The sequence below is a fragment of the Ceratotherium simum genome, chromosome 25 (assembly GCF_057802395.1).
Source record: "Ceratotherium simum simum isolate JZ-2026a chromosome 25, ASM5780239v1, whole genome shotgun sequence".
Taxonomy (NCBI): Eukaryota; Metazoa; Chordata; class Mammalia; order Perissodactyla; family Rhinocerotidae; genus Ceratotherium; species Ceratotherium simum.
This window is the reverse complement of record NC_141924.1, coordinates 4,179,854-4,205,548: the sequence shown is the minus strand read 5'-3', so window position 1 is coordinate 4,205,548 and position 25,695 is coordinate 4,179,854. Positions and strand designations below refer to the sequence as shown.

Below are 25,695 nucleotides of genomic sequence, written 5' to 3'. Positions count from 1 at the left end.
CTCATTTAGTGGCTTCTCTGACGCAGGAGAGGGTTCAGCTTCCAGGTCGCCCCTCGCAGGAGCTGGAGGACCCCAGAGCACACCTCGCAGCGGTGAACAAGCCTGCCCCTTCCTTGTGTTGCGCCTGGCTCCAAACAAATCACTGAGTCTAAGGCCTTAGTTTTTTCCATGACTCTACTGGCTCGTCGTGTCTCCAACTAATGAGTCAGTGGGCGAGTGGGCACGGCAGGCTCCCCTCGGGTGGGACATCCAGGGGCACCTCACCCCAGCAGAACAGGCGAGACTCACCGTTGCACCGTCTGGGCCAAGGGTGGGCCAGGGCATGAGGAGGCTAGGGCCCGGAGGCCGGGGCTGGCATGAGAGCCTGCCTGGGAGAGTCAGGGCAGAGGAGGGATTTGGGCCGAGGTGGAAAGATGAGTGTCTGAGGTGGAGGGTGCCGGCTTGGCGATGTCCAAGGTGGGGGTGAAAGGGGGCAGGGGCCACCCTCCAAGCCAAGCCCTAGGGCCAACATGGTCATCCTGTAGGCGGTGGAGGGAGAAGCAGGTCGTCCAGGACGGACATCCAAGCGGCTGGTGGGACGCCGAGGGGCCCAGGCTGCACCCCCTCTACCTCCTGAAAGCTCACCCACACGGGTCTCAGCCGCGCTTGCGGCTCACGGAGTTTACGATGCTTTTCCTCTGCTTCCCCGCCTCGGGGCGAGGCAGGGGTTTGGGGAAATCGAGAGGGGAGGTCACAGAAGCCCGGGGGCGCGTCTTCTCATCAGGGAAAGAATCGGGGGGTTTACTCCGTGGTGTCTGTGCTAGCTGACATTTCAGCAGGGAACGTAAACGCCACAGTGAGTAAAACGCGTGTACAGGGCTGAGGGGACCTGGGCGTCAGCCAGTGGCTGTCGGGACAGCAGGGGAGCAGGTACCAGAAGCTTCTTCCACAGGGTTTTCTAAAGCGAACTTGGCTCCTGTGTGCCCACTCCTGACGGTCACAGGCCCGAGAGAAAGGATGACCCAGTGGTCAGTTCAGAAGCAGAAACACTGACAAGCTCAGAGAAAGAGCCCACTTCTAGGCCCAGATAGTAAGCAGTCTATGTACATATGCACATACGGCACTTCTGAGGAGAGTTCCGACCAAATACACTGCCAAACATGAAAACCCAAATCTACCCCAAATCAAACACAGCTGGAAAGACGGGGTCAGTGTCGAGCGTGATCCTACATCAGACAAGACCTCTTTAACAGTTTCTGAGACACTTGAATAATAGTATCATATAACCAACAAATAAAATTGATTTACTAAAAACATTTCAAATTTTAAATTGTCCATTGTAGAATTTTACGTTTTCGAGTCCCTATTATTTTGAGATGTTTTCAGTAGCTGGAGTGGATCTGTGAAAAACACTTTGAGAAAAGTCAAAACGTTTAAGCCGTTTGGTATTATAATCCTAACCGAGGACTGAGGAACTGCACACAGACGGCTTCCGGTTTGTTGGTTTGTTTAGAGGGGTGGGGGCCAGACTCTAAAGTATTCCCTGCACGTAGAAGCAGATTTTTACTGCACATCCAGGAAGACTAGCTCATGCACAATGAAGGGCTCTCTCGTTTGTCACTTTATAAATTAACCGTTTGTAAGAAACGACCCGCCCTGCCACTCGGGTCTGACACCAGCAAACCCCCCTGTCGGCCCCCAGATTTCAGGGTGCATACGCAATGTGCCCCCACAGAATGTGCTCTGCTACGGAGAACTGTCTTGCTTATTCTCCCAGGACCTTTCAGAGGTCCCCACCCTCCAAGACCTCCCACGAGCAGCACTGGGTTTCTAAGAGGCTCTACCTTTTCTCTCGGGTGGTTTGAAGAAGTCAGCAGAGAAGACAACGGAGGACTCCAGCTCTTTTGGGAACTCCTCACGAATGTCCTGGAACCGCGGCACCCTGGCGCCCGTGAAGTTAAACGTGTCGAAGACGTCGACAGCAAGAACTGTGGGGACAGTTCACTTCCATCACACACGACTCCCAACTCCTCCCACGGAGCTCTCTCAAACCATCCCCAGAACTACTGTCTCTGACCAAGGATCTTGATAACAGAATCTACTCCTCCTCTTCTGTGTTCTTTAAACCTGCTGACAGTTACCCAGCAGAAAACCTCCATGTGAAGGGAGAAAACACGGCGCCAAGTTCGACCACTGAATGTCGCATCCGAGAACCATCTGGCTCGGGTCTGCTGGGGGGGCCCCCAGGAGACAAGCATGGTGTGCAGTGTGCGCCTCCTAGCCCCAGCCCAAGGATATGTGACTTCCCTGCAGTTGGTATCCCTTCCAGGTGGCAGAGATGGATTGTGATGGAGGCAACAGAACTAAGAAGCCCTAACTCTCTCTCTCCCTCTGTCTCATAGAGACAGAACCCGAGCAGGCGCTAAGACGGATCGAAGGGGCTTCAGAAATCTTCGTGATTTCTGTTTGTTCGCCGACACTGTCGAGTCTGAGGCTGTCAGGGTGACTTTCCATTGCTGCTGACTGTCCCTGCCTTGGGGGGTCTGATGACAAAGAGGCTGACAGTCACCCTGCATGCTCCAGGCAAGCCACCTCCACCCCAGCGCAGGGCAGGCGGGATCGGGGGCTCAGGAAGGGCCTGGGATGTGCAGACCAGCCTGAATATCTTCTGGTCGGGAATCGAGGGCCCCTCCCGGGTCAGCCCCTGAGGGTTCACATCAGGGACGCTGCCTCCGGGTTAAAGACCCAGGTCCTTTCCGTGATAGATAACCGGGTCCATCATGGGGCGACTCCATGGGAAGGGACAAGCCCTCGGTACTGCCCAGCGCCCCCCACGTGGGTGCTTAGTAAACGCGTGCAGGAGGAGGAAGCAAGGAGCCCCTGCCCCCAGCGACTTTCTGTCTGGGTGGGTCGGGGCTGGTTCCACCTTCCGGGGCTTTCTCTCCGTGAAGGAACCCGACCATTTAAACCTCTGTCCCTGAGAAGCATCTCCTGGGAGCTGCGGGTGACTTGGTCCCTCAGGCATTTGCTCTGTTGATGGCTCAGCCCCTGGCCCAGGGAGGGTGGGTGTTCCCCACTGCCCAGGTGCCCAGCCACCCAGTCCCACGTCCCTCCTTGGGTCTGGGCCTCTCTGCGTGAGTCTGGACCTGCGGCCAGACCCTCCACACCCACTTCCCTAGACTGTCTCACACCCAAGTCCTGAGAGGCCCAAGGACCACCAAGATCATGCCCGCAGCTCCTCGACTCCTAGTCTCCCCTGCCCAGCACCTGTGCCCGATTTCCTGGGCCTGGCAGTGACGCGTGTGCGTCTGCCGATCATCTCTGACAGGCTGGACAAGGAGAGTTGCGTTCTCCCCATTTTACAGACAAGGAAACGAGGGCAGAGCTGGTGACCCATCCTGAGAGATGGCCGAGCTGGGCTGTATCCCAGATGGGCCCCGGGATCCGCCCAGAGAGCATCCCCTGCCCTCCACGCTGGCGCGCAGCCCTTACTCATGTTGGCGGTGACGATGACGAAGGGCCTCAGGTAGGTCCGCCGCACGTTGCGCGCCACGTTGCTGAAGTAGGCCTCGAAGCGCCTCAGCAGCTGCGCGGCGCCACCCTCGTTCCGCTGGATCTGCTCCCACGCGGCCCTGGTGCCCGGAGCCAGGAGGGCGCTGCCCGTGCGGACGACGTCCTGGTCAGACAGACAGACAGATGGTGCTCAGCTCACGTGCGCGGCCACCCCATGGGGGCCTGGCTAATGTGACAGGGCACACCAGGTCCTAGAAACCTTTAGGTGACCAAGAGCAGGCTGGGCAGGATCAGAGCAGGGAAGAGACTGTTGGTGTTTCAACTTCAAAGACATTGTGTCAGGGACAAGCCCTGATGATGGTTCACCAAGTGCACCCCGAGATGCAAAGGGGAGACGCCCCTGGTTACATGAGAACCCCCAACCCCACCAGGTAAACCGCTGCCCCCACCGCTGAGCACGCAGTTGAGGCAGCCTGGGGACACGCTGTGGGTCACTCTGTGGGTGGCACTCCCTCCCCGCACACCTCGGGGTTTATGTGAACAGGTGGACAGTGCAGGGCACACATGGGAGGTCGTCCACCCACGGGGGCTTGGCCCCAACCCAAGACACGCACCGGGAGGGGAAACTTCTGTTTGCAAAGAATTGAAAATGGGAACAACTCCATCGGCCCAAACTCTCGGGCCTGGACTGAAATGCAAGCAGGGGCCCTGCCTAGGCCCTGGGGGCTCTGCATGGACAGGGAAGCCCCCCAGGGGCTCTGCACAGATGGGGAGGCCCCGCAGGGGCTCTGTGTGCATAGGGAGGACTAGAGAGGAGTGAAGAGGAAGCACAAGGTGACGCTGTTCCCCTCCAAGAGCAGTTACAAACGTCTCCTCACCAATTATTCTAAACAGACGTTTCTTAGGGGCCCATTACTTGGACAAACACAAAACAGGACGGTCCTTGTAGGAGACAGCATGTCTTTCTGAAAGCAGGACCCCGGAGTGTGTGGTTGGGACTGGGGGCTCTGGAGCCCCACCCTTACAAGCTGTGTGCCCTTGGCTCCCTGTGCCTCAGTTTCCCTACCTGGAAAATGGGTGGTAACTGCTCTACATCACAGGACGTGTGTGGGGAATCAGTGGGCTAGTTCACGTAAACCATGTGGGACACTGTCCGGCATGTAAGAAGTGGTCAGCTGTTAGCGGCCACCACTGTCATCAACACTGTGGTCTGCACGTCCCCTGGACAAAATGCTCCTAATGCTGCCACTCCGCTCTGCTGGTCACTGCACTGGCCTCGGCTCACATGTGGAAAGTGACGCTTTGCCCTAAGGACACCGGGTACGAGGAGCTGTCACAACCGAGTGAGGGCTCCCGGCCGTCCTCTGAGCCCCTGCAGGGCGCCTGAGCTCCCGGCTCGTCCCCCGGCCTGCGGGGCTTCCCCGAGGGCTATCCACCCACCACCTCCTACCTCGTGGAAGTCGGCGTCCCGCGTGGCCGCCAGGTCGAAGCCCTGCTGGCCGCTCTCGTGCTGCAGGATGCGGCCCAGCAGCTGGTAGGCCGTGCGCACGTCGTTGCCGAACAGCGCGCCCGCGTGCCGCGTGGCGTTCCGCAGCGCCCTGGCCAGCCGCAGGGACCTGTCGCCGTCCATCCGCGTCTCGTTATGGCTCAGCTTCTCGTTCTGGAATGACGAGGGGAGCAAACACCACGTCTGCAAACCCACCGTGATTGCTTTGAATCCTTCCTCTTATTCAGAAATCCCTTACTTTCCGGTGGAAACTTCCTTGTCAGGAAAGAACTTAAAAAACCCAGAAACCCAAAAATGAACTTTGGTTGATCACTGTGGCACGAGAAAGGAGGGTCTCTCAGGCCACAAAGCCCTCGGAAAAAGACACCAAGTGGAAGACGTGAGAGAGCAGGACGCAAGGAGCAGGGGGAAGATGGGTGGGCAGAGGACGCGGACGTGGGGACTGAGTTTCCAGAACGAGGCGCAGAGCCGGGTCCTGAGGGAAAGAGGATGTAAGCGCCGATGCTCCCGGGCCACGCCCGGCCCGTGACTCGAGCCCACCCCGTCCGGTAACCCCGTCCGCATGCAGTCCCTGAGGCGCGGGCCTACCACGGCTTTGAGCTCCACGAAGGAGACGGTGGTGCAGTTAAAGAGCTCGGGGGGCAGCCAGCCCTTCTCCCCGCTGCAGTGTCGGACCGCGTTCCCTAGGAGCAGAGAACGGACTCGTAAAACCTGAACCTCGGACTGTTAATTAACGCTGGTTTATCCGAATGGATTTAACCCAGGGTATTCAGTGAGGTGTGAACCCCAGGGGTGACACACACCCCTCGGCTGGCCCAGGGCCAGGCAGGTGCCACGGCCGTGAAGCCAGCACAGGCTCTCTCCTCTCAGGCCTGGGGCTGCGTCTAAAGCTGCCTGACGCTGACAATCCGGCCTCGCAGCCGGCCTGAGCTGTCCAGCGACTATAGGCAAACCCCTGAGCAAGTCCGTGAAAAAGAAATCGACTCAGTCGTTTGCGGAGTACCAACCGCTTCCACGTGCACTGCAGGCCTGCCTCGAATCCGACTCGGGGCCGCGTGCTTCCCGTGCATCGTCTCACCGAATCTCCCAACACCCCTCCTGGCGTGGACGCAGCCACCATCCCCATTTCACACAGAGAACCCAACGCTGCGAACAGTGACACAGCCTGTCTGAGTCCCTTGCCACTTGCTCTCTGTGTTTTCATTATGCCCTTTCCAGGTTTTGTCATTTACTATTAAGGAAAAAGTTTTCTTATTTTCTCCCAACACTTTGGCTAAAGAAATCTTTCAACACGGAACATCTGTGAGTTCCGACACCTCGGCCAGCTCTCCCGCAAGCCATGTGCCTCTGTCCGCTGCTCTGCCTGGAATGGACGCCACAGGCCACGGTACTTACCCACAGATCCCTTGGGGCATGGCACTGCAGCCGGCTGCCCGAACTTGGTCTGTGGCCACCAGATGCCGGCCTCAAATGCCCTGGGACATCCGTTGTAGATCACTGAGGGACGGAGGAGAGAAGGCTGCTCAGCCGAGCGAGGCTGTGCCCGCAAATGTGCAGCGCTCTCCGAGGGCTCCTCCCTGAAGGAGGCCCTGCCCCACCAAGACCCGCACCCCTCACATCTGCCCCCAGTCAGTGCTAGAATGGCAGGGGGTGACCTAGGCTCCGACCCACGCCCTCCTGGAGGGCCAGATTAATTAAGGCCAAGCGGACACATTCAGACCATGAGGCTGCCGAGTGTTCCCCGAACCTCAGGAGTGTGTGACGCACACCCAGACACACACATGCACACTCGAGCCCAGCAGCCTGTCCCCTCGATGTGGCCTGAAGGAGAGGGTCAAGGGGCAACTCGGACCTTCACAGCCAAGCATGGTGACCTCAGCAAAAGGGTTGTCGCAGCGGTTGCACTGGCGGCCAATGACGCCGGGCTTGCAGGCGCACTGCCCAGTGTCGGTGTCACAGGTGCGGCTGTGGGAGCCGTGCGGGAAGCAGTCACACGGCAGGCAGACATCCTGGTCCGGGGGCCTGTAGTAATTCTCCTGCAAAACCCAGAAGCAGCACGTGGGCCTTCAGACGCCGGCAGAGGCTCTGCTCCCGGAGGGATGTTTCCTGACCTGCATCCAGGTTCCAGCCCGGCTTCTGGGCTTCTCCCTGCTGCCCTCCACCCACGTCCCCAGGGTGGGCAGATCACGGGGGCCCACCAGGCCAAGCGGGGCAGGCTCTTTCTCCAGAAAGCACCCCTCTTTCATTTCTTAGCAAACACTTATTATGGGCCACCTTCATATTTGTCCTAAAGAGGATCAGAGATTCAAATGGAGATCTATGTACGAGGATGGTTTTTGGAGCCCTTTTTTTTTTAATCGTGAGAAATTAGAAGCCTGAACATCTACCGTGGGCAGGTCAGGGTGATGGTCAAGAGCGTGACCTTCCGATTCGGACAGTCCTGGTTTACACCCAGCTGGGCCGTTCACGGGCCACACTGCCCCTGCCAGGCCACTTGGCCTCCCCAGGTCCAAGCGCACCCCACTGAAAACTGGGACGGGCTGTGACTTGGGCAGAGCTGCGTCCAGGCTTCCGTGCCGGGCAGGGACGCAGAAGTGTCCCCACGGGGGCTCCAACCATGCATGTTTAGTGCTTGGGAGGGGGCACGACATTAGCAGTCACCCTGGGAGGGGGGATGGGCGTCACCGTCACCTTTCAAATTCCTTTCTGCGCTTTCTATAATTTTCGATGAGAAAAAAATTCTAGATACATTTTCCCCAAATACCCTCCCCACTTTCCTCCCACTTTGCCACCCACGGACGCCACAACAGCCAACTCACTCCACGTGGCTTTCCCGGTCCTGATCTGCTACGGCCGTTATGATTTTTCATTTAAGCATTTCAAGAGACAAGTCACGGTCCGTTTCCAGAGGCACTGTGGGGCACCTGGGACATTACTGACGCTAAGCAGACCGCCGGGGAGGGTCAGAGGGCACCCGTGACGGCAGTCTCCCTTCCTGGGTCAGCAAGCCCATCTGCGTGACAGTGTGTGGCCCTCGCCAAGCGGCTGCGGTTACCAACAGAACTTCCCTTTGGGTTTCAAGTTACTGACAGCTCAAAGGCAGTTGACACAACGATTCTGAAGGTACGTGACATTTTCCAGGAGGCTGAGGGGACCGGGTTTTCATATGATTTGGGCCGAGAACAGAGGCACGTTCAGAGACCACGAGAAGGAGAGCCCTGTGCTGTGCACGTGAATGACAGAGTCCCACGGTGGGGTGGGGGCTAAGCTTTTCATATTTTTAAAATTTTGGTCATCATTGAGTGTGGGTATGATAAAAGATGAGGGAAATGGCCAAGTAGGAGAACTGTGGTTGGTGCTGAGGATGAGTTGACCTCACAGAAATTGCTGTTTCCTGTTACCAGCTGGGTGTGGCGCTGAGGGTCCTAGTTCCCATGGTCTAAACCAGCTCACAGGTGGAAACCAGCCCTGGTGTACTCACAGTACAGCAGTGGGCAGCAAAAAATCTAAAACTACATTTGTACATAAATGTGTGTGTGCGCGGGCACACGCACTGTGATTTCCCTGGGCTCCAGACCCACGCGCATGTAAATGTGTCCAGGTAGATGTGTGTGTAGCTATGTGTGTTTATGCATGTGTAGGTATGCGTGTGTGTGCACATGCACGCTTGGCCCTCTCCCTGGGCTCGGCCCCGTGGTGGGCTGGGGGACGTGTCTGGCCATCCACCCACAGCCCGGGCCTCACCTTGCACTGGCACTGCCCATTGGTCTTGTTGCAGTCGGGGTCGAAGCCTTTGCCCACAGCACAGTGGCAAGGTCCGCACACAGGGTTCCCCCACCAGCCTTTGGGGCACGGAAGGTCGATCCTGTCGGGTAAAAAAGGATGGAGGATGGAAGGTGTACATAACCGTCCTTCTCAGAACCAGAGGAAGCCTCTTGGAGGCCTGCAGCCTTGGCTGGCCTGGCTCTGGGCACCAGACAAGGCTCGAGGGGCCTCAGTTTCCCCCTGCTGACCCTTAGAATTTCGAATCCTGCTCCCAGCCCTCAGGGGCCCCATGTTGGTTCTACCTACAAAGTTGTTATTTTTTAAATAATTTGTTTGCTCACTTTTTTCTTCTACTTGGAAGACACAGGTGAGAGCCCAATCCGGCTTCCTGCCAGCACGACATCACCACATTCATTCTGCCCTGCACCCACCCAGTGACACCTGGCTCACGGGGGCTCAGTGACGACTGAGGTCTTCATGACTCCAGACTAAGCCCAGCTGCCCCGGGCAACCTTCTCCCGGGACCCGGGGCATCTGCCAGCTTGAGGATCCTGAACAAAGGAATCTGGAGCATCCATGGTTCCCCAGCTCCCTAGGTTGAACACTGGCCACATCCCCACAGCCGCTCAGAGCAGCCTTTCCACAGATGCAACGTATACCTCAGTCAGGTCGGTGCGGCCACGGGCTGGACCCGGTGGGCTCAGAATCGTCAGACCCGCCCAGTCCTGCCTCATAAGGCAGCATACCTGAGATGAGCGCTGTCGAAGGTGACAAGGCCTGGCCCACCCCTCCAAGTCATTGTCACTGTCCCCTACCTCCCCTCCCGACCTGACCGCTCACCTGAATGTCACCTGCAGACCTGCCTGCCTACAGGATGCCCCCCAAGCATCTTTCAGGCTCCTCAAAACAAAGTGTCGCCCTGTGTTTACTATCCTGGCTAATGGCACTCCATCTGCCCACCCACCCAGTGGTCAACCTCACACGCCCACCTGATAAGCAATTATTAAGTACCGACTGTGTACACAGCAGGGGCATAAAAACGACCAGGGCAGGGTTCCTGAGCCCGGAAGCTCCAGCCTGGTGTTTACGGATCTGCATTTACAGTGGGAGGACCACAGAGCCTTGGCATACCCCTCCTGCTCACTGCCTCCTCAGCCCTGCAGTGCCTGCAACACCAGCCTTCTAGCTGGTTCCCTGCCTCTGGTTTCTGCCTGCTTCAACCGTACTCCAGGCAGGAGCTGCGGGCCTCTGAGACCCAGACCTCATCCTCCCACTTTTCTGCTGGGCCCCATGGCCCCCACAAAGCCGAGCTCTGTTGCTGCTTGCAGGGCAGGCCCCCCTCCCAGGCCTGTCTGCCTTCCCAGCGCAGGACACGCCCGTGACAGCACGCGTCTGGCTCTGCCCCGGGACAGACCCGCTAAGCTCTTTAATCCGGCCTCATCCCACTGCTGCTCTCCGGCTCTGCCCCACTGGTTTCCCCCTGGAATTCTCTCTCCCTTCAGCCTCCCTGGCTCTGGCTCCCATCCCATCGTCATCCAGCAGGCCGTCTGGTACTTGTCTTCCCATGAGATCACTGAGAGCTCGGGCCGTGTCTTGTTCATATTCTGGTCCCCAACGGACAAGGAGCAGAGGGAGGCATCCCTGCCAGTAGGAGCAGGCTGGTGCCTACGTGGCTCCAGCACCGGGATGGCCGGCACAGGCCGAGGACCACCAGCCGTGACTGTATCACCTCTGAAGGGGCCAGAGTCTTGGTTTGTGGAGAAGCAAGTGGCCCCTCCTGGGAGAAAGTGACTGACCTGTGAAGACTACACACCTGGGCCTGTAGTAACTACACTAGGCTTTACTCACATGTCAGACACCACCCCAAACCCCTGACTCGAAGGATAAAGTGTTTCTGTAACTACACTCCTCTTCCCGTGTCTGAGCGCCTGCCTGACCCATGCACAGTGGGTTCTAGATGAATGAGTGGCATTGTCTGTTTGTGGAGTGGAAACTTGCTCAAATGGGGTTAGTTTGAGACGCTCAGTTTGATTCTCATTTGTTTCATGTCAAATTTGGAAAAAAAGTAAAATCTGTCCTTGTTATGCAGAATTATATGTGTTTTCGGGTTAAATAACAAAGAGGAGAAAATACGTCGGGGGAGCAGCAGCCGCGCGGACTCAGGGCGGCGGCGTCCTGGGGCGTGCCCTTACTTGTTCTCACAGTACTGCCCGTAGTGGCTGGGCCCGCACTCACACACGTAGCCCCGCGGAGAGCCGGGGTTGCGCACGCAGGCCGCGACGTGCTCGCAGGGGTTCAGGTGACACACGTCCACACACCTCCTTCCAAAGTACCCTGTGGGGACAGGCCAGCGTCACCCCCACCCCAGAACCTCCAGCACCGCAGGTCCACCTTCTGGGGCCTGACCCTCTGGGTGAAGACGTCTCGAGCAAGCTGGCTGCCCTGAGACTCACTTTCCACGCTACCCGGCGGAGTGAAGAGGCCGGGGCACCGCGGAGTCACGGGAAACAGCCATGCGGTGGATCAGACTTGGGAGTGCAGAGATGGGGGTCTCCCAGGCTGTTCCAGGAGGGTGGGAGCTGGAGGGTAGGGGTCCCGGCCACCCCAGCACACTTGGTGCGGGTACCAGCTGAGCATGGTCGCCGCACCTCAAAATTCAGAGGTGACCACTGAATCTTGTAAAATGTGTACTTTTCACTAATTCTTTCCCTCCTGTCATCACGTGCCCCAAGGATAAAGCCTGGGGTGCCCCTCTGCCCCAAGTGAAGGAGAGACGTGGGAATGCATCTTAAGAGGAGAGGGCCCACTCCTTGGTCACAAAGCCCAGGGCTCCACAGACCCCCAGAGAGTGGACGGGGGAGGCGATCGATGCCCCAACTTAGCTTTCTTCAGTGTATTTCAAACACCAAAGGCGTCGCCCTCTGCTGACAGGCATCAGGAAAGAGGGGGCGTGGGCGCCGGGGCCCCACCTTTGTCGCAGACGCAGGAGTAGCCGTCCCAGGCGTCGCGGCAGTGGCTGTGCTGAGGGCAGGGGCTGGAGGCGCACGGGTCCTCCACGTCACAGCCGTCCTCCACCCTGACCTTGAGGGCGTCGTTCATGTTCAGCGTGGCGATGTTGGTGGACGTCTCCCCCATCCTCACTCCCTGTGTTACAAAAGGGCAGCTGGCCTTGGTGCCGGGGCTTTGGGGCGGGAGGAAGCCCGAAAGGTAACTGGCAGTTAAGAGAACTCCAAGTTCTCTCGGGTCCCTTGTTTCAGTTTTCTACAGAGCCGGGACGGGTGGGGTGAGAGGAGCAGAGGTCACTTCTGCCTCCATCAGGTTTGTATTCCAGGTGGGGAGACGGCCCACTCGGAAATGAAGGCAGAATGATTCCATATCCCAATCATCCCATGGTTAGCGTCATGAAGGAAAAATAAACGAGGGTAATGGGAGGGCACGGCTCTGATGAAGCTGGGTGAGGCAGCTCGTGGAGAAAGGGGTGTGCAGAGGGCATCTGGGCACAGGGGCCACCATGCAAGGCCCCACAGTGGGGCTGCACCCGGTGAGTCCCAGGGCAGGAGGCCTGGGTGCCCGGAACATGGCGGAGACGCGGGAGGGGAGCTCGGAGCACAGGCCGGGCCAGATCACGGGGGTGTAGGGGCGTTGAAGGCAAAGGAAAGCAAGGAGTTGACTTCTCTGCAGCGGGAGGCCCAGGTGGGGGGCATGAGCAGGTGCCGTGAGCTGAGCTCCTGTATAAGCAGCTCACTCTGGCCACTGCTAGGACGCGTGGACGACGGGATGCGTGTGGGACCTGTGCAGGCGAGCACGGGGGTGGACTGGGTGGGGCCGGTGGAGGCAGCGAGAGACAAATCTGGACATGACACGAGGGTAGAGCTGCGGGAGGCTGACCGTGGCACGGTGGTGGCGGATGGTGGGGCAGAGCCCAGCACAGGGGCCCTGCATGCCCCTGACCTTGAGGGGAACCATGGGGGAGGATGGGTCTAAGTTGGAAATAGGATTTGTTAAGGTTGGGTTGGCTATCAAACAAATTATTTGGTTACTGAAAACTAACAGGTCGACCAACGGCACCAATGGCAGCGCTGACAGCCCCTGAGCCAGCCATGAGGGGGTGGGCGCCCCGAGCTCTGCCATACCTGCATGCAGCCCCGGAAACCGCGGCGCACGGAGACCTTATCTTCAGAAACGCCCCCCACGATGATGCTTCTCATCTTCAACCCCGGAAGCTGGTTCCCAATCTGCACCGTGTCCTGTGCAAGGAGAGGGGGGCTGCATCCACCATTCTGGAAACATCTGGCTGAGAAGAACGTGCTCGAAGGCTAAAATGCAGTCACTGCTTTGGCAAGCTCCCCACAGCCTGAGGACACCTGGGCCTCCAAACAGAGGTCCGGCCGGGCTCAGCCTTCTCAGTGGAGAACACGGCTGACTGAGGGTGATGGGCAGGGCGCAGGAACCAGGTCAGAGGACACGTGTCCGAGTCCCAGCCCAGCCAAGATGGTTAGCTGGGGGGACAGGGGCCACCCTCCCACCACCATAATGGGCACCACTAACGAGCCACTGTGTGAGAAAGAGCTTGGTAAGCTAGGAGATGGCAGCAAATGGAAAACATGTCCACTGTTGCAGGAATCTAATAAAGCCTCGGCTGTACCCTCAGGCCCTGGAAGGCGTACACGTGGAACATGGCAGCTGTTTATTCTCAGAACCAGGTGTGAGACGAGTCGAGACTTCAAGAGCACTTAAGAGTCACAAGTAGCCCCTTAGCGTGTGGACGTCCCGTAAAAATGCCTCTTGTTACCGGCTGCAAACCATGGAAACCCAGTGTGGTCCAGCAAGTGTTCTCTGAGCGTACCCTCCTGGAACACCACCTGCCCATCTGGACGGACGCACCTCTCTGGTGTCCCACGGTCCCCTCTGGTACCTGGGTCTCATTGCTCACCCACCTTCACGCACCATGCACTCTGAGGGCAAGAACCCATGCGTGATTCCTCTTTCTACCCCAGAGGTTTGGCGCTGAGCACACAGTTATTGCTCAAGACAGCTTTGCTGAAAGAAACCTCTGCTAAAGGTGCCAGTGCACCATGATGAGACACACAGGTGGACAAGGTCCAGTTCCTGATGCCAGGAGCTGACCATCTAGAAGGGGGATGAGGGCAGACACCAGTGACCTCAGCATAAGGGGAATGTGGGACCCAAATTCAGGGGGGCCTGGAACATGCATCCCCAAATCCACAAGAGCTCTGGTGGGTCCTGGCACATGGAGGGGTCCCTCTGTTTCCCACGGGCCTGATGAAGGGGTCTGTCCCAAAGAGGGTGCAGGTGCCAACTCACCTGGTCCATCCCATAGTCCAAGGTCATGACCGCCAGGTACTTGATGTCTTTGCCCTCCTTGGCGCTCTTCAATTCTATCAGCAGGTGGTGCCACTCCCCATCAGTCACACGTGACCTGGACAGCTTCATGGATGCCACGTCCGAGGGGCCATGGGACACCTCAAACTGAACGTAGTTGTTCAGGATCTGCAGGACAGGGAGAGCCACACCTACCGATTGATGTGATGATGACAAAATAGAAAATACTTTGCAGTCACTTAAATAATAAAGCCATACAAACAGACTTACTGCAGGGCATTGCATCAAGGATAGACTCACAAATTAGGCAAAGTTTAATTTGGTGTTGTTGGAAGTAAGTCTCTTTAGAATTACACGCCTTTTTCTATGGTAAGAAGCATCAAATGTTGACACAGGTCAAGTAAGATGAAGCCTATTAGATAAGTACTGGGAACAAGCACAGTTTCAGGTGACTAGTGGGCTCTTATTTTGCACATAAATGTTACACTTTATGAGATGAGATTCAGGCCACGACATTTAAATATATGTACAAAACTCAGAAACCAGCATTGTAACTGGCCTAAGACGTTCATGTTTTAAGAAAACGTAGTCAAGGGCAACGCCAAGGTCTTATTTCCCCTAATGGAGGACTAGGCAGCTTGGACCAACCCTCCTCCTGAGCACACCTAGAAAAATGAGACAAAATATTAAAGCATGCCTGTCTGAAGGTATCAGAGTGACTCAAGTCATTGTAGAGGTACAGAGCCATAACCAGGGAAAAATGGGAATCTGAAAATAATTTTGGTGTTTGCCTTGCTCTGCTGTCATCAGCTGGTTCTGGAAGACACAGCTGAGGCTGAAAGCTGAACAGAGCTTTCTAGGCTCATGGGGATGGGAGGACAGTAACTAGAATTCAGAGCCTGCCCAGGGTGGGGGCTGCCAACCACAAGCAAACGTGGGGGATAGTGACATCACCATCCTAGTTTCAAATTCTCTCTTATTCTTCAATACAATGCCCAGCACTCGATCAAAAATAACCAAGTACCCGAGGAAACAAGAAGTATGCTTGAAAACCAAGAGAAGAAACAGTGGAGACAGACTCATGGGAATCCAGACAATAAAATCATTAGACACAGACTTGAGAATAATAATGGGAACCACAGAACTTTCAAGAAAACAGATTCAGGCAACCACTAGATGCTTACTTCTGGAGGTAAATGCTACATTTCATGAGATAAGATTTAAGCTACCATGTTCAAACACATGTAAGAAAGATAAAAAAGTAGCATTATAACTAAACTAAGATACTCATGTTTAAAGATAACTTCAATTAAAAGACAGAGTAGATTAAAAAATAAAACAACTATAGTGGACTGCTTAAAAGAGACACACCTAAAATATAAGCATACAGAAAGGTTGAAAATAAAAGGATAGAAAAAGATACATCTAATAAACACCAACCAAAAGAAAGTTGGTGTAGGGGCCGGCCAGGTGGCATAGCAGTTAAGCGCGTGCGCTCCCCTTCGGTGTCCTGGGGTTCGAGGTTCGGATCCCGGGCACGCACCGACGCACTGCTTGTCAAGCCATGCTGTGGCGGCGTCCCATATAAAGTGGAGGAAGATGGGCACAGATGTTAGCCCAGGGCCAGTCTTCCTCAGCAAAAAGAGGAGGATTGGCAACAGATATTAGCTCAGGGCTAATCTTCCTCACAAAAAAAAAAAAAAGAAAGAAAGCTGGTGTAGCTATATTAATAGAGACATAGTAGACTTTAAAGCAAAAATTACTAGAGATGAAGAGGATTTTCATAATGAAAACAGAGTCAATTTTCCAGGAAGATAAAACAATTCTAAATTTGTATGCGCCGAATAACACAGCCTCAAAATCTACAAAGCAAAAACTGACAGAACTAAAATGACTAAGAGATAAATCCACAATCAAGGTTGGAGATTTTTAACTCACTTCTCTCAGTAACTGAGGAAACAGACAAAAACCAAAATCAATAACAATATAGAAGATTTGAATGCCAATTAACAAACTTCACCTTCTCAACATATATAGAACACTAGAGAACACAACTGCAGAGCACACGTTCTTTTCAAGGATGGGTGAAACATTCACAAAAATCGCTAAATGCTGAGCTGTAAAGCAAGTCTCAACACATTTCAAAGGCCTGAAATCATACAGCATACGTTCTCTGACCTGCAATTATGCTAGAAACAACAAAATGATTTACTAGCAAATGCCACCTGTTTGCTAATTCAGAAATATACCTGTAAATACCCTATGGATCAAAGAAGAAATTATGATGGAAAATAGAAAATATTTTTTAACTGGTTATAAAGATAATGCGCTCAATAATGTATTTTGATTTTCAGTCTCAACAATAATCAATTGGGGAGGATAATTTTTCATCTTTTTTACACTTTGTTTCCTTTTGTTCCACAGACGTTTACGTCAACTCATTAATTTCCCTGTCCATTCTTTCAGTGTCCTTGCTAACAAAACCCCAAAGCCAGCAGATCAACAATAAAATTGACGTATGTCTATAAACAAAAGCGATGCCGGTAGAATGAACCCCAGGACCACGAGCACCTTAGGTCTGTCCCCAGACGTACGTAAGAGAGGCATTCGACAATAATGAGGTTATCCCACTTGACAATGCAGGCGGATTTCGGGCGCCTGAGAGCAATTACCCAGATTGTTTGGGCTGCAGGATGACTACGTAGCTTGTCTGGCTGGCCATGGAAGCGAGGGAACACCTGAACTGCTGTCCCACGGAGCTCCCGGGCCCGCAGGAGGCTCCGTTCCAGACACGTCACGTGTAAATGGCCCAGAATACTCCTGCAATGCCCGGCTGAACAGCCTTTGGGAACTGCCCCAGGGCGGCCTTCTGGGTGGCCGGCCACTAGGGTCTGGAGGATCACCCCAAGGTCACCACTCTTGCCACCCAGCCTTCCACAGGGAGGGGCTGCCACAGTGCCTGCCAAAAACCCTTGATCTTTGGATTAGCTACCCATAACGTAATTACTCAAACAATACGGGAGTTTGTGGATTTCAGCATTGTTTCATGCTTTTTTCCTACCGAGACCCCAGTGCCAAACGACAACTTGCAAGCCCTAATTCATCACCTGAATCGAAAACAGCCAATTTAATTTGTTCCAACAGTGAAACAACCACAGAGCAAAATACCATCCCCGGGCAGAACTGCACTTGCCAAGTTTTGGCCCAGAGCTAGCTCCTGGGACTGCCTGGTGAAATTATGAAACTACGAGTTAATAAGGGGAAAACAATGACAGCTGTAATTATCTCGGATGCACAAACTGCATCTTCAGTACGATCTGAATGGGCCTGCGCCGGAAAACACTCCTGAGCAAGGATGCGGGTGAGGGGCCGGTGGAAGAAGAGAGGGGGGCTTCTGTCGGGGCTCTGAGCTCCCAGCACCCGGCCCGGACAGGGTTATTCACAGCCTTCTTGGGGCCCTGTCCTAATTCATCTGTTGACAAGTCTGGGGCCCGCCAGCCCACCGGGAGCCCTCGGGGCCCTGCCCCCTCTGACCTCCCACAGGGAGCTCACAGGAGACGATGGGAAGCACCTCTGGCCTCTCCCTCTGCCCCTGCCACACAGAAATGTTTCCAGATGGACGGCCCACAGGGGCAATGTGAGAAGGTCCTGTGGGCATTGCAGGTGGGCGACGAGTGAACCATGGGACCTGAAGGTCAGAGTCTCTAGGCCTCAGATTCCCCCATGCAAAAATGAGAGATTGGAGCCGATGCTCCGTGAGGTCCATCTCACCTCCGACCGTCTCTGACCCCAGCACAGTCTGCCCTGTCTGGGAATTAAGTCCGCTCCACACTGGGCAGAATAAGAAGTCCCAGGACCCAAGAGAGTGAAGAGAAATGATGCACAGCTAGGTGAGCACATGAGGACTACAGCAGAGGGGACCACAGCTACTCCGGGAGGAAGTTCCTGACTGTGGGGGCCATTACACCTGCAGTAGGCTGTCCAGGGATGACAGCGGTGTGTTCAGGTGTGGCCTGGGACTGAGGCACGAGTAGGCTGGTCTAGGGGCAGAAACTCCATGCGCTGAATGGATGGAGGAGGGAGAGCCCTCAGGCTCACTCAGAGTGAAGATAATGAATGACCCATGTGAAGGAGGTCGGCGCTGCTCGCTGAGCCAGCGTGCCCAGGTCCAGCACATTCACGTGTGCACAGACATGCGCACACAGACACACACATGCACAGATACACATATGCACACAGACACACACATGTACACAGACATGCACACACATGTATACATACTTGGAGGAAAGTCTGGAAAAAAGATAGGGAAGAACGAGGTGGTTATGTAGCACCCTGCTCGGGCACGATCCCCCCAGGCCACCGCCAATCAGGTCTAAGAAGAGTCATAAAGTAGACCTTCCAGGAGGGACAGCTGCCTGTGTGATCCCTGCTCAGACTTGGGTCAGAGGTAGCAGGGTTTACATCAGAACATTCTGTTCCTGCTGTCACTGCAGACAGGAAGCACCTGGAGACGTGAGGGCAGGAGGAGCGCTTAGCCCAGGCCTGGCCGGGCGAGCCTGCCACCCGCACCCGAAGGTCCCTGCAGCTGCCCATAAAGCAGAGTCTCCCGGACTCTCAAATATCTCAACACCCCAGTCGAGGGCGAGAACTGCCCCCTCGCCTCCGGTAGAGACAGCTGGAGGCAGAGGGGGCAGCCTGGCGCGTTTCAGAAATTAAAGTAACTTATTGTTCCCTTGTGAAATACCTACAGAGCTGGGAAGATGCAAGGGGAACTATTTGTGACCAAAAAACTAGGGAAGAGAGTGCATTAAAATAATCTTTTAAAAGGTTTTAGGCACGCTGCCAATTATCCAATGTTTTCAATAAACAAAACAGTAAAGACCAAAGCGATTAAGAGCACCATGTGTAAGGTGATTCAATTTTTAGGAAGACTTTTTGGAAACTTCTAGCTGGGTTCCACCTCCTAGAAACAACAGCAGGCAAGAGCACTCTCAACCACAACCGACAGAGGCCGGCCACTTCCACCTGAAGGTGCTCACGGCCTCCTTTAGCTCTCAATCGCCTGGAGACCGCAGCTGCCGTCTACAGCAGCCCTCGGCTGAGTTTCGCTGCCAAGGAGCTGGGCCACTGGGTCCCCCCAGCCTCGCTGTTACTCCTTCTCAGGCATAAAGGAAGAAAGAAAAGGATGGAAACGAACCCCCCGAGGGAATCCAGAGCTGCAGGCTGCCTTCCCCGCACTTTTCCCTGTTATGAATGGCGCGATTGTGCTGCTGCTCGGGAAGCACGCTCGTGTTCCCTGCACGCTCATGTTCCCTTTCTTCTTCACCCCAGAGAACCCACTAGACTGGCATGGAGAGGAGGGCGGTGAAGCGGCGAGGTTCCCCTCCATGGGTGCACTGGGAAGCCAGTGCTTTTGGGGCTGAGATGCCCGAGGGCTCTGGTTACATCACTCAGGCACACACCTGCCCCGCAGGTGCCCAGGGTGGGACGTGGTTCTCGCTCACCTGGAGATGGAGCCTGGATGACACGCCTGCTGTGGCCTCCATCAGCACGCCGTCCTCCTTCCTGGTCCGGAACATGAGGCCCAGGTACCAGGGCACAGAGATGGTGATGTCCAAGTCGCTCCAGGACACGACGCTCTCCCCGCTGAAGCGCTGGGGGTGAGGCATGACTGTGGACACAGACACGGGGACCTCTGAAAATCAGACAGCCTCTGAGGATCTTTTTCAGCTGCAGGGGACAGGGATGGGCTCCCAGGGAGAGAGGAGGGAAGGAATCCTGGGCCTCTTTCTTTTAATGCAAAGGCCGCTTTCAGACTTCCATGCATACAGCATCTAGCCCTCAGAATCCAAGAGCCGTGGGCTCTGCAGAAACCCATCCCCTGGGACTCATGCCACCTTCCTGAGGAGTGAGGCCAAAGCCTGCAGGTTCCGAACCGTGGCCAGGGTATGGCAAGGGCACTCAGGCTGGACGGGAGGCAGAGTGGGACAGCTCAGCACCCCTGGGCTCAGTAGACGAGGATGCTGGGGGGCCCGGTGAGCCCAGCCTACCTGTCCCACCCCAAACCTGGCCAGGTGGGGGCCCCAGGAGCAGGAGCTGGGGTGGACGGAGGATGATATCCTGGTGGGACAGCACACGCCCCTAACCCTGCAACCTGACCCACCGTCAGCTGGTGTCTGGGGTGGGTTTCCAACCCACCTGGTGATGAGCACAGAGGTGGGAAGGCTGCTGGCCAGCCGAGGGCTCCCAGATGGTTTGGGGTACCAGGGAGGTGGCAACGGGGGACCAACAGCCTCATCCAGTCTGTTATGCTTGGAAAAACCGTGGGTGCCAGATAGACCACTAGGCAGGCAGGATGCAGAGTCAAACCAACTTCATCATTTTGCCTCCAGACTCCTGCGTACCACAGGCAGGGCCCATCCCAGAATCTCACCCTAATTCCTCCAGGTGGGATGGCACAGGCCTCACCATGAGGTGGTTAAAGATGAGACCACCAGCACAGGGCACCCAGCTAGGGGCTGCCTTTGGGGACAACTCATCCTCGTGAGCACCGGGTGTCTGTTTCCTGCTCTTTTGAACCCAAACCCTGGCAGCTGTTTTCTCTGGCCCAGCTGTAGCCGGGACTCGCGGCCTCCATAACAGGAACTCTGGGTGTGGGCAGCCCTGCCCAGCACTGTGTCCACCCAGTCCTGCTGTCCCCTCCCTGCGGTCTGAGCTTCCCATACACACTGGTCAGCCAGGGCTGGGCCTGACCTGTCTACAGGGCCCCAAGGGGTCCAGTCCACCTGCTGCCCGGAAAACAGACCCACTGGGCCTTGAAAGACGTCCCTCCTATTCCCATGGGTTTGCGGCCAGTGGGTGACTCCAGGGCAGGACTCCTAGGGCCATCAACTTGCTATGAGCACTGGGCATCTCCAGAGGCGGATCCAGGGGGCATGCCCAAACTTATCTGGCTTCAATCTACCCCTTTCAGTTTATCTTAAAATTAAAAAGCGTCAATGATTTTAAAAACGATGACACTTATTTAATGTTGTTTTGCTTCAAAATGAATGAACTGTTTAAAACCTGCCAGTGTCTATGACAGCATACTAGACGCAGGGGTGGGTGGGGGGAGCTAGGCCCCATCTTTGATGCCCACGGCACGGTCCAGTGAGGAAGCAGCCAGCCGGGAGGCCCCTCTGGAATGAGGGGGGGGACTGGGGGGTCCTGGGCCCGGGGAATTGCCCTTTCAGGCCGCGGTGTGCCTGTGGGGGCAGGCTGCAGCCACCAGGAGGCCCAGCCACACCCCATCTTGCTTCTCTGACCCTCGGGGACTCCTGACCTCATGCTGGCGCTGCTCAGACGAGGTGCTGCGTCCTGCAGAGCCGTGCCCGACCCCCCCCGCTCCAGTTCCACCTGTTGTGGTGCCCCCACGAGCCCCCTCAGCCTCTCACCCCAGCCTAGGCCCTGTGCATGCTCCCGCGCCCCCTATGCCTGGGAACACACGGGCCACCAGAGGCTGCTGGCCCTGGACACGGAGACCCACACGAGTGGTCCCGGGCACCCGGCACCCAAGAGCAACACGTCCGAGGCCCCGTGGTGGGGCAGGTACCGACAACGCCAGGCACTCACCTTGCTCGCAGTTCTTCCCGCCGAACCGGAGTGGGCACTCGCAGAGATAGGTATTCCACCTGCTGACACAGGTGCCCCCGTTCTGACACCAGATCCCGTCACAGAAGTTCCTCTGAGCGGCACAGCCTGGAAACAGAGCGCACAGCGCAGTCTCAGAGCAGGAAACACAAGCAGAGCGTGACACGGGGGGATCTGCCGCTGTTTCCTAACACGGATCTACGCTGTGGGAAGACTGAGCCCAGCGAACAACAGCCAGAGGGAAGGTGGGCAGGCCCGGGACCCTCCGGCAGTGGTCAGTACGTAAGACCTGAAGTGGCACAGAATGAGCTGCCCACGTCTGGAGACTCTGGGCCTCTGGGCCATCCTGCCAGCTGGCTGGGTCGTCTGATTACATGCCCAAGTCCCTGGGATTGAGTGCCCCCGGGGTTGGTGGCTGGCCAGCCCAGCAACATCACCACCACCCCACACTGCAGAAGCCCCAGGCCCCAAGAGCAGCCCGACCTCGAGCCCGGGCTCCCTTCCTGGAGGCCCACAGCTGGGCGCATACGGGCTCGGTTCTAGGAAAAAGTCACGGCCCAGGATGTGGAGGTGGCCTTCCCCTGCATGGCCACTGAGGCCCAGCCGGGCACCACTGCTACAGCCCCACGATGCCCTGGCTGTCATGCCGTACCTGCCCTGGTGCCATTGTTGGCGATGAAGGCGGCCATGTCCACGTTCCTGCCATCGATGGACAGGTTCCGCATGCAGCCCACGAACTGCCGGTTGTGCACTGGGAAGTCTTCAGGCAGGTTGGGGACGCCCCCCAGGAGCAGAGGGCCTGTCAGATCCAGGGACCTGAGGAGGCAGAGCCAAGCTCTGTGACATCCAGGCAGCGAGAGGCAGCTACGTCACAGCGGCCTCTGCCACCGGACACGCTCATCGTCTTGAACGTCAATCAATGAACAGGGAGCCAGGAAGGCAGGCGGCCAACAGGCCAGAACACGAAAGCCGGATCCTACTTCTGCTGCCACCACTGGCATTCACGCCTCTCCGTGCCTCAGTTTCCTTGCACTCGCATCAGAGCCTGGGCCAGTCCATGCAGAAACAGGACGTGCAGCCCACTGAGCACAGGTCAATGCCACAGTGGTGCTACCTTCCTCCAGCCTCTGGTGCCCTTTAAGGGAGGTCACAGCAAATCAGAACCCTGGTTCCACAGGAGCAGCCACGCGGCCTTGGGCACAGCCATCTTATCAGTAAAACAGGCGGGATCCCACTCCATCACAGCTGGGTGGGGATCCTACGGAACAGGCGTATAACCATCCCAAGGCCACACCAGATGCTCAGGAGAGATCAGGTTCATCTCACTGGGGTCTTCAAAGAGCTTATTAAATATTCCACCGAAACACAATCAGAAATGAGTCCAACAAGGACCTTTGCTCTGGCTTTTGAGGCTGGCGTTACAAGATAAACACGAGAAGGGCCATAATGTCTACATCAGCATTTCTCTGTCCCTGAGTGAGGATGAGCCCTAAGAAACCTCGAGATCAGCAGGGTGACACAGCCACTCCGATCTAACAGAGGAGAATTACTACTAACACTGAACCACAGAGACCAGCACTGGCTGGAACAAGCCAGCGATCCCATGCAGACTATGCTGAGGACGGTCTCCGGGGTCAGCGTGCCGGCCGTCACAACCCTGGGGTTGGCCTGGCCACTACTTTGGCAGATGCATCTAAGGGGATATATTCTAGAAGGTTCTAACGTGTCGGAGGGAAGGGGAGGGAATCTGACTCTAGCCTAGATTGGGGCTCCGGGACGCTGGGCCCAGGTGTCATATGTGGGGGTCCGGCCCTGGGCGACCCCTTTTGCAGCGCTGGCCAGGGGGGTTGGATGCCCATGGTCCCTCTTCCCGGATGCTCACTTCTTAGAGCCGCTCTGAGTGCCCTGGGCAGCACAGCTGTAGTTCCCGATGAAGCCGCCAAAGCGCACGGCCACAGCCGTGTCACAGTCGTCCACAGTCACCACGGCCACCTTCTCTCCGGACGGCCCGTGGGGCAGGCCCAGGCGGCCGATGTTGGGCTGTCGGAAGACAAAGCACGGGAGGCATCAGCACGTTCTCCCACCAGCATCCTCGGCAGGTTCACCAGCCCCTGCACGTGCCACCCTGCCTGCGGAGGGGGGAGGACACGGGAGGGTGGCGTGCGCATCAGGGGCAAGAAGCCCCCCCAGCCTTGTTTTAAATTAGTCCCCAAAACCAGCTGTACTGGGTTATAATCTTAAATAAAATTATGTCCTTTCCAAAGCAACCTAAGTGTCCCTCGACTGACGATTGGATTAAGAAAATGTGGTATATATATACAATGGAATACTACTCAGCCATAAAAAAAGACAAAATCGTCCCATTTGCAACAACATGGATGGGCCTGGAGCGTATTATGTTAAGTGAAATAAGCCAGAAAGAGAAAGACAAACAGTGCATGATCTCACTCATATGTGGAATATAAACCAACACATGGACAGAGAAAACTGGACTGTGGTTACCCGGGCAGTGGGGGTGGGGGGTGGGCACAAGGGGTGAAGGGAGTCATATATGGGGTGATGGACAAACAAAAATGTACAACCCAAAATTTCACAATGTTAGAAACCACTAAAACATCAATTAAAAAAAAAAAAAAAATTATGTCCTTTCCAAACCTCAGAATGTGATCTTATTTGGAAATAGGGCTGTTGTAGCTATAATTAGTTAAGATGAGGTTCTGCAGTAAGGTGGGTCCTAATCCAATATGACTGGTGTCCTTATAAAACAGATGCAGAGACAGACACACACAAGGAGAACACCACGTGACAACTGAGGCAGAGACGGCAGTGATGCGTCTACAAGCCGAGGAATTCAAGGATGGCTGGTACAACCAGAGGCTGGAAGAGGCAGGAAGGACCCTCCCCTAGAGCCTTCAGAGGGAGCACAGCCCTGCCCACAACTTGATCTCAGACCCTGGTGGTGCCCCCTGGAGTTGTGCAGTGCACAGCCTGCACCACTGTACGTGGTGATCCCAGCTGAGCCTTCCACTCCCCCCGGCCAACCATCTGACCTGTACCTCAGTTTCTCTGTCTACAAGATAAGGATTTAATATTAGAATACCCATGCTCTCTGTGTTACAGGGACTTTGAGGGTAATGTCAACATAAGATACAGGAGTCTCTCAAGAGCCCCTCTTAGACAAATCCAAGGGAGGATTTTACCACACCACCTGGTCTCCTAGGTCACGGATAATCCTTTCCATTTTCTTCTACGTCAGTTGGTGAGATCACAGGTCTGATAAACTATATCCTTCAAGATTTCACGTTCAGTTAAGCAGCAGTTAGAGAAGTATAAAAAATAATGTTTTCTCGCTCTGTATCAGCAGCCCGCTTTGGAAAACGTGCACAAGCACCTATTACGGGATGCTTAAGTGCTAGGTGCGATCCTGGGGAAAGAACCATCCCCGGGCTGTGCGAGCCCCATATTATCTTTACAACTTATAATTTACATTTTTGGGGATGGGTGTGAGCCTTCCAGAGCACGGACGTAAACAGCATTTATGCTTGGGAAGCTGACTGGAATGAAGCCGCTGTTTACACAACAGCAGTCGTCCTAAACTGCTGCTCAGTTATCAGTGGCTCAGAGCTATGGGATTCAAGCAAAAGCAGGAGAAACTGGAGGCGAAGACAAAAAAATCAACATTTGCACTCAGAGCCTCAGTTACCGCCTGAGACAGCCCACCGTTAAGACAGACTGCAGAGCCTGGGACTACTTAATCAAAGCAGCAAGCGAGGATTTTAGGAAAACAAACAGTCTCTGATCAGATCACCCAACATCTGCTTCTGGATTCCTACTCCCGGATCCACTGGCCATTGGGTCAAAAGTGACGGTCCTACGGCCGCAGGACCAAGCATCCTCAGAGCAAGAAGTGAAAGGACCAGCAGGAGAGACGCACACGGAAGCACTGGGGAGAAGCC

The 25,695-nt window shown here is 55.6% G+C and overlaps 1 protein-coding gene across 4 annotated transcripts in view; it reads right to left on the bottom strand.

Annotated features, from left to right (window-relative positions):
• Positions 1–25,695, bottom strand: part of CELSR1 (cadherin EGF LAG seven-pass G-type receptor 1) — a 149,484-nt gene that overhangs the window by 26,175 nt on the left and 97,614 nt on the right. For all 4 annotated transcript variants that reach the window (XM_087448732.1, XM_087448733.1, XM_014793350.2 and 1 more), the window contains 15 exons: positions 23,622–23,779; positions 22,392–22,555; positions 21,722–21,847; positions 19,615–19,781; positions 14,090–14,275; positions 12,898–13,011; positions 11,734–11,908; positions 10,957–11,098; positions 8,744–8,864; positions 6,852–7,035; positions 6,395–6,496; positions 5,588–5,682; positions 4,943–5,152; positions 3,472–3,655; positions 1,824–1,967 (listed from right to left, as the gene is read on the bottom strand). In XM_087448732.1, the coding sequence (XP_087304858.1) occupies positions 1,824–1,967; positions 3,472–3,655; positions 4,943–5,152; positions 5,588–5,682; positions 6,395–6,496; positions 6,852–7,035; positions 8,744–8,864; positions 10,957–11,098; positions 11,734–11,908; positions 12,898–13,011; positions 14,090–14,275; positions 19,615–19,781; positions 21,722–21,847; positions 22,392–22,555; positions 23,622–23,779 (2,272 nt within the window). The remainder of the gene's footprint in view (positions 1–1,823; positions 1,968–3,471; positions 3,656–4,942; positions 5,153–5,587; positions 5,683–6,394; positions 6,497–6,851; positions 7,036–8,743; positions 8,865–10,956; positions 11,099–11,733; positions 11,909–12,897; positions 13,012–14,089; positions 14,276–19,614; positions 19,782–21,721; positions 21,848–22,391; positions 22,556–23,621; positions 23,780–25,695) is intronic.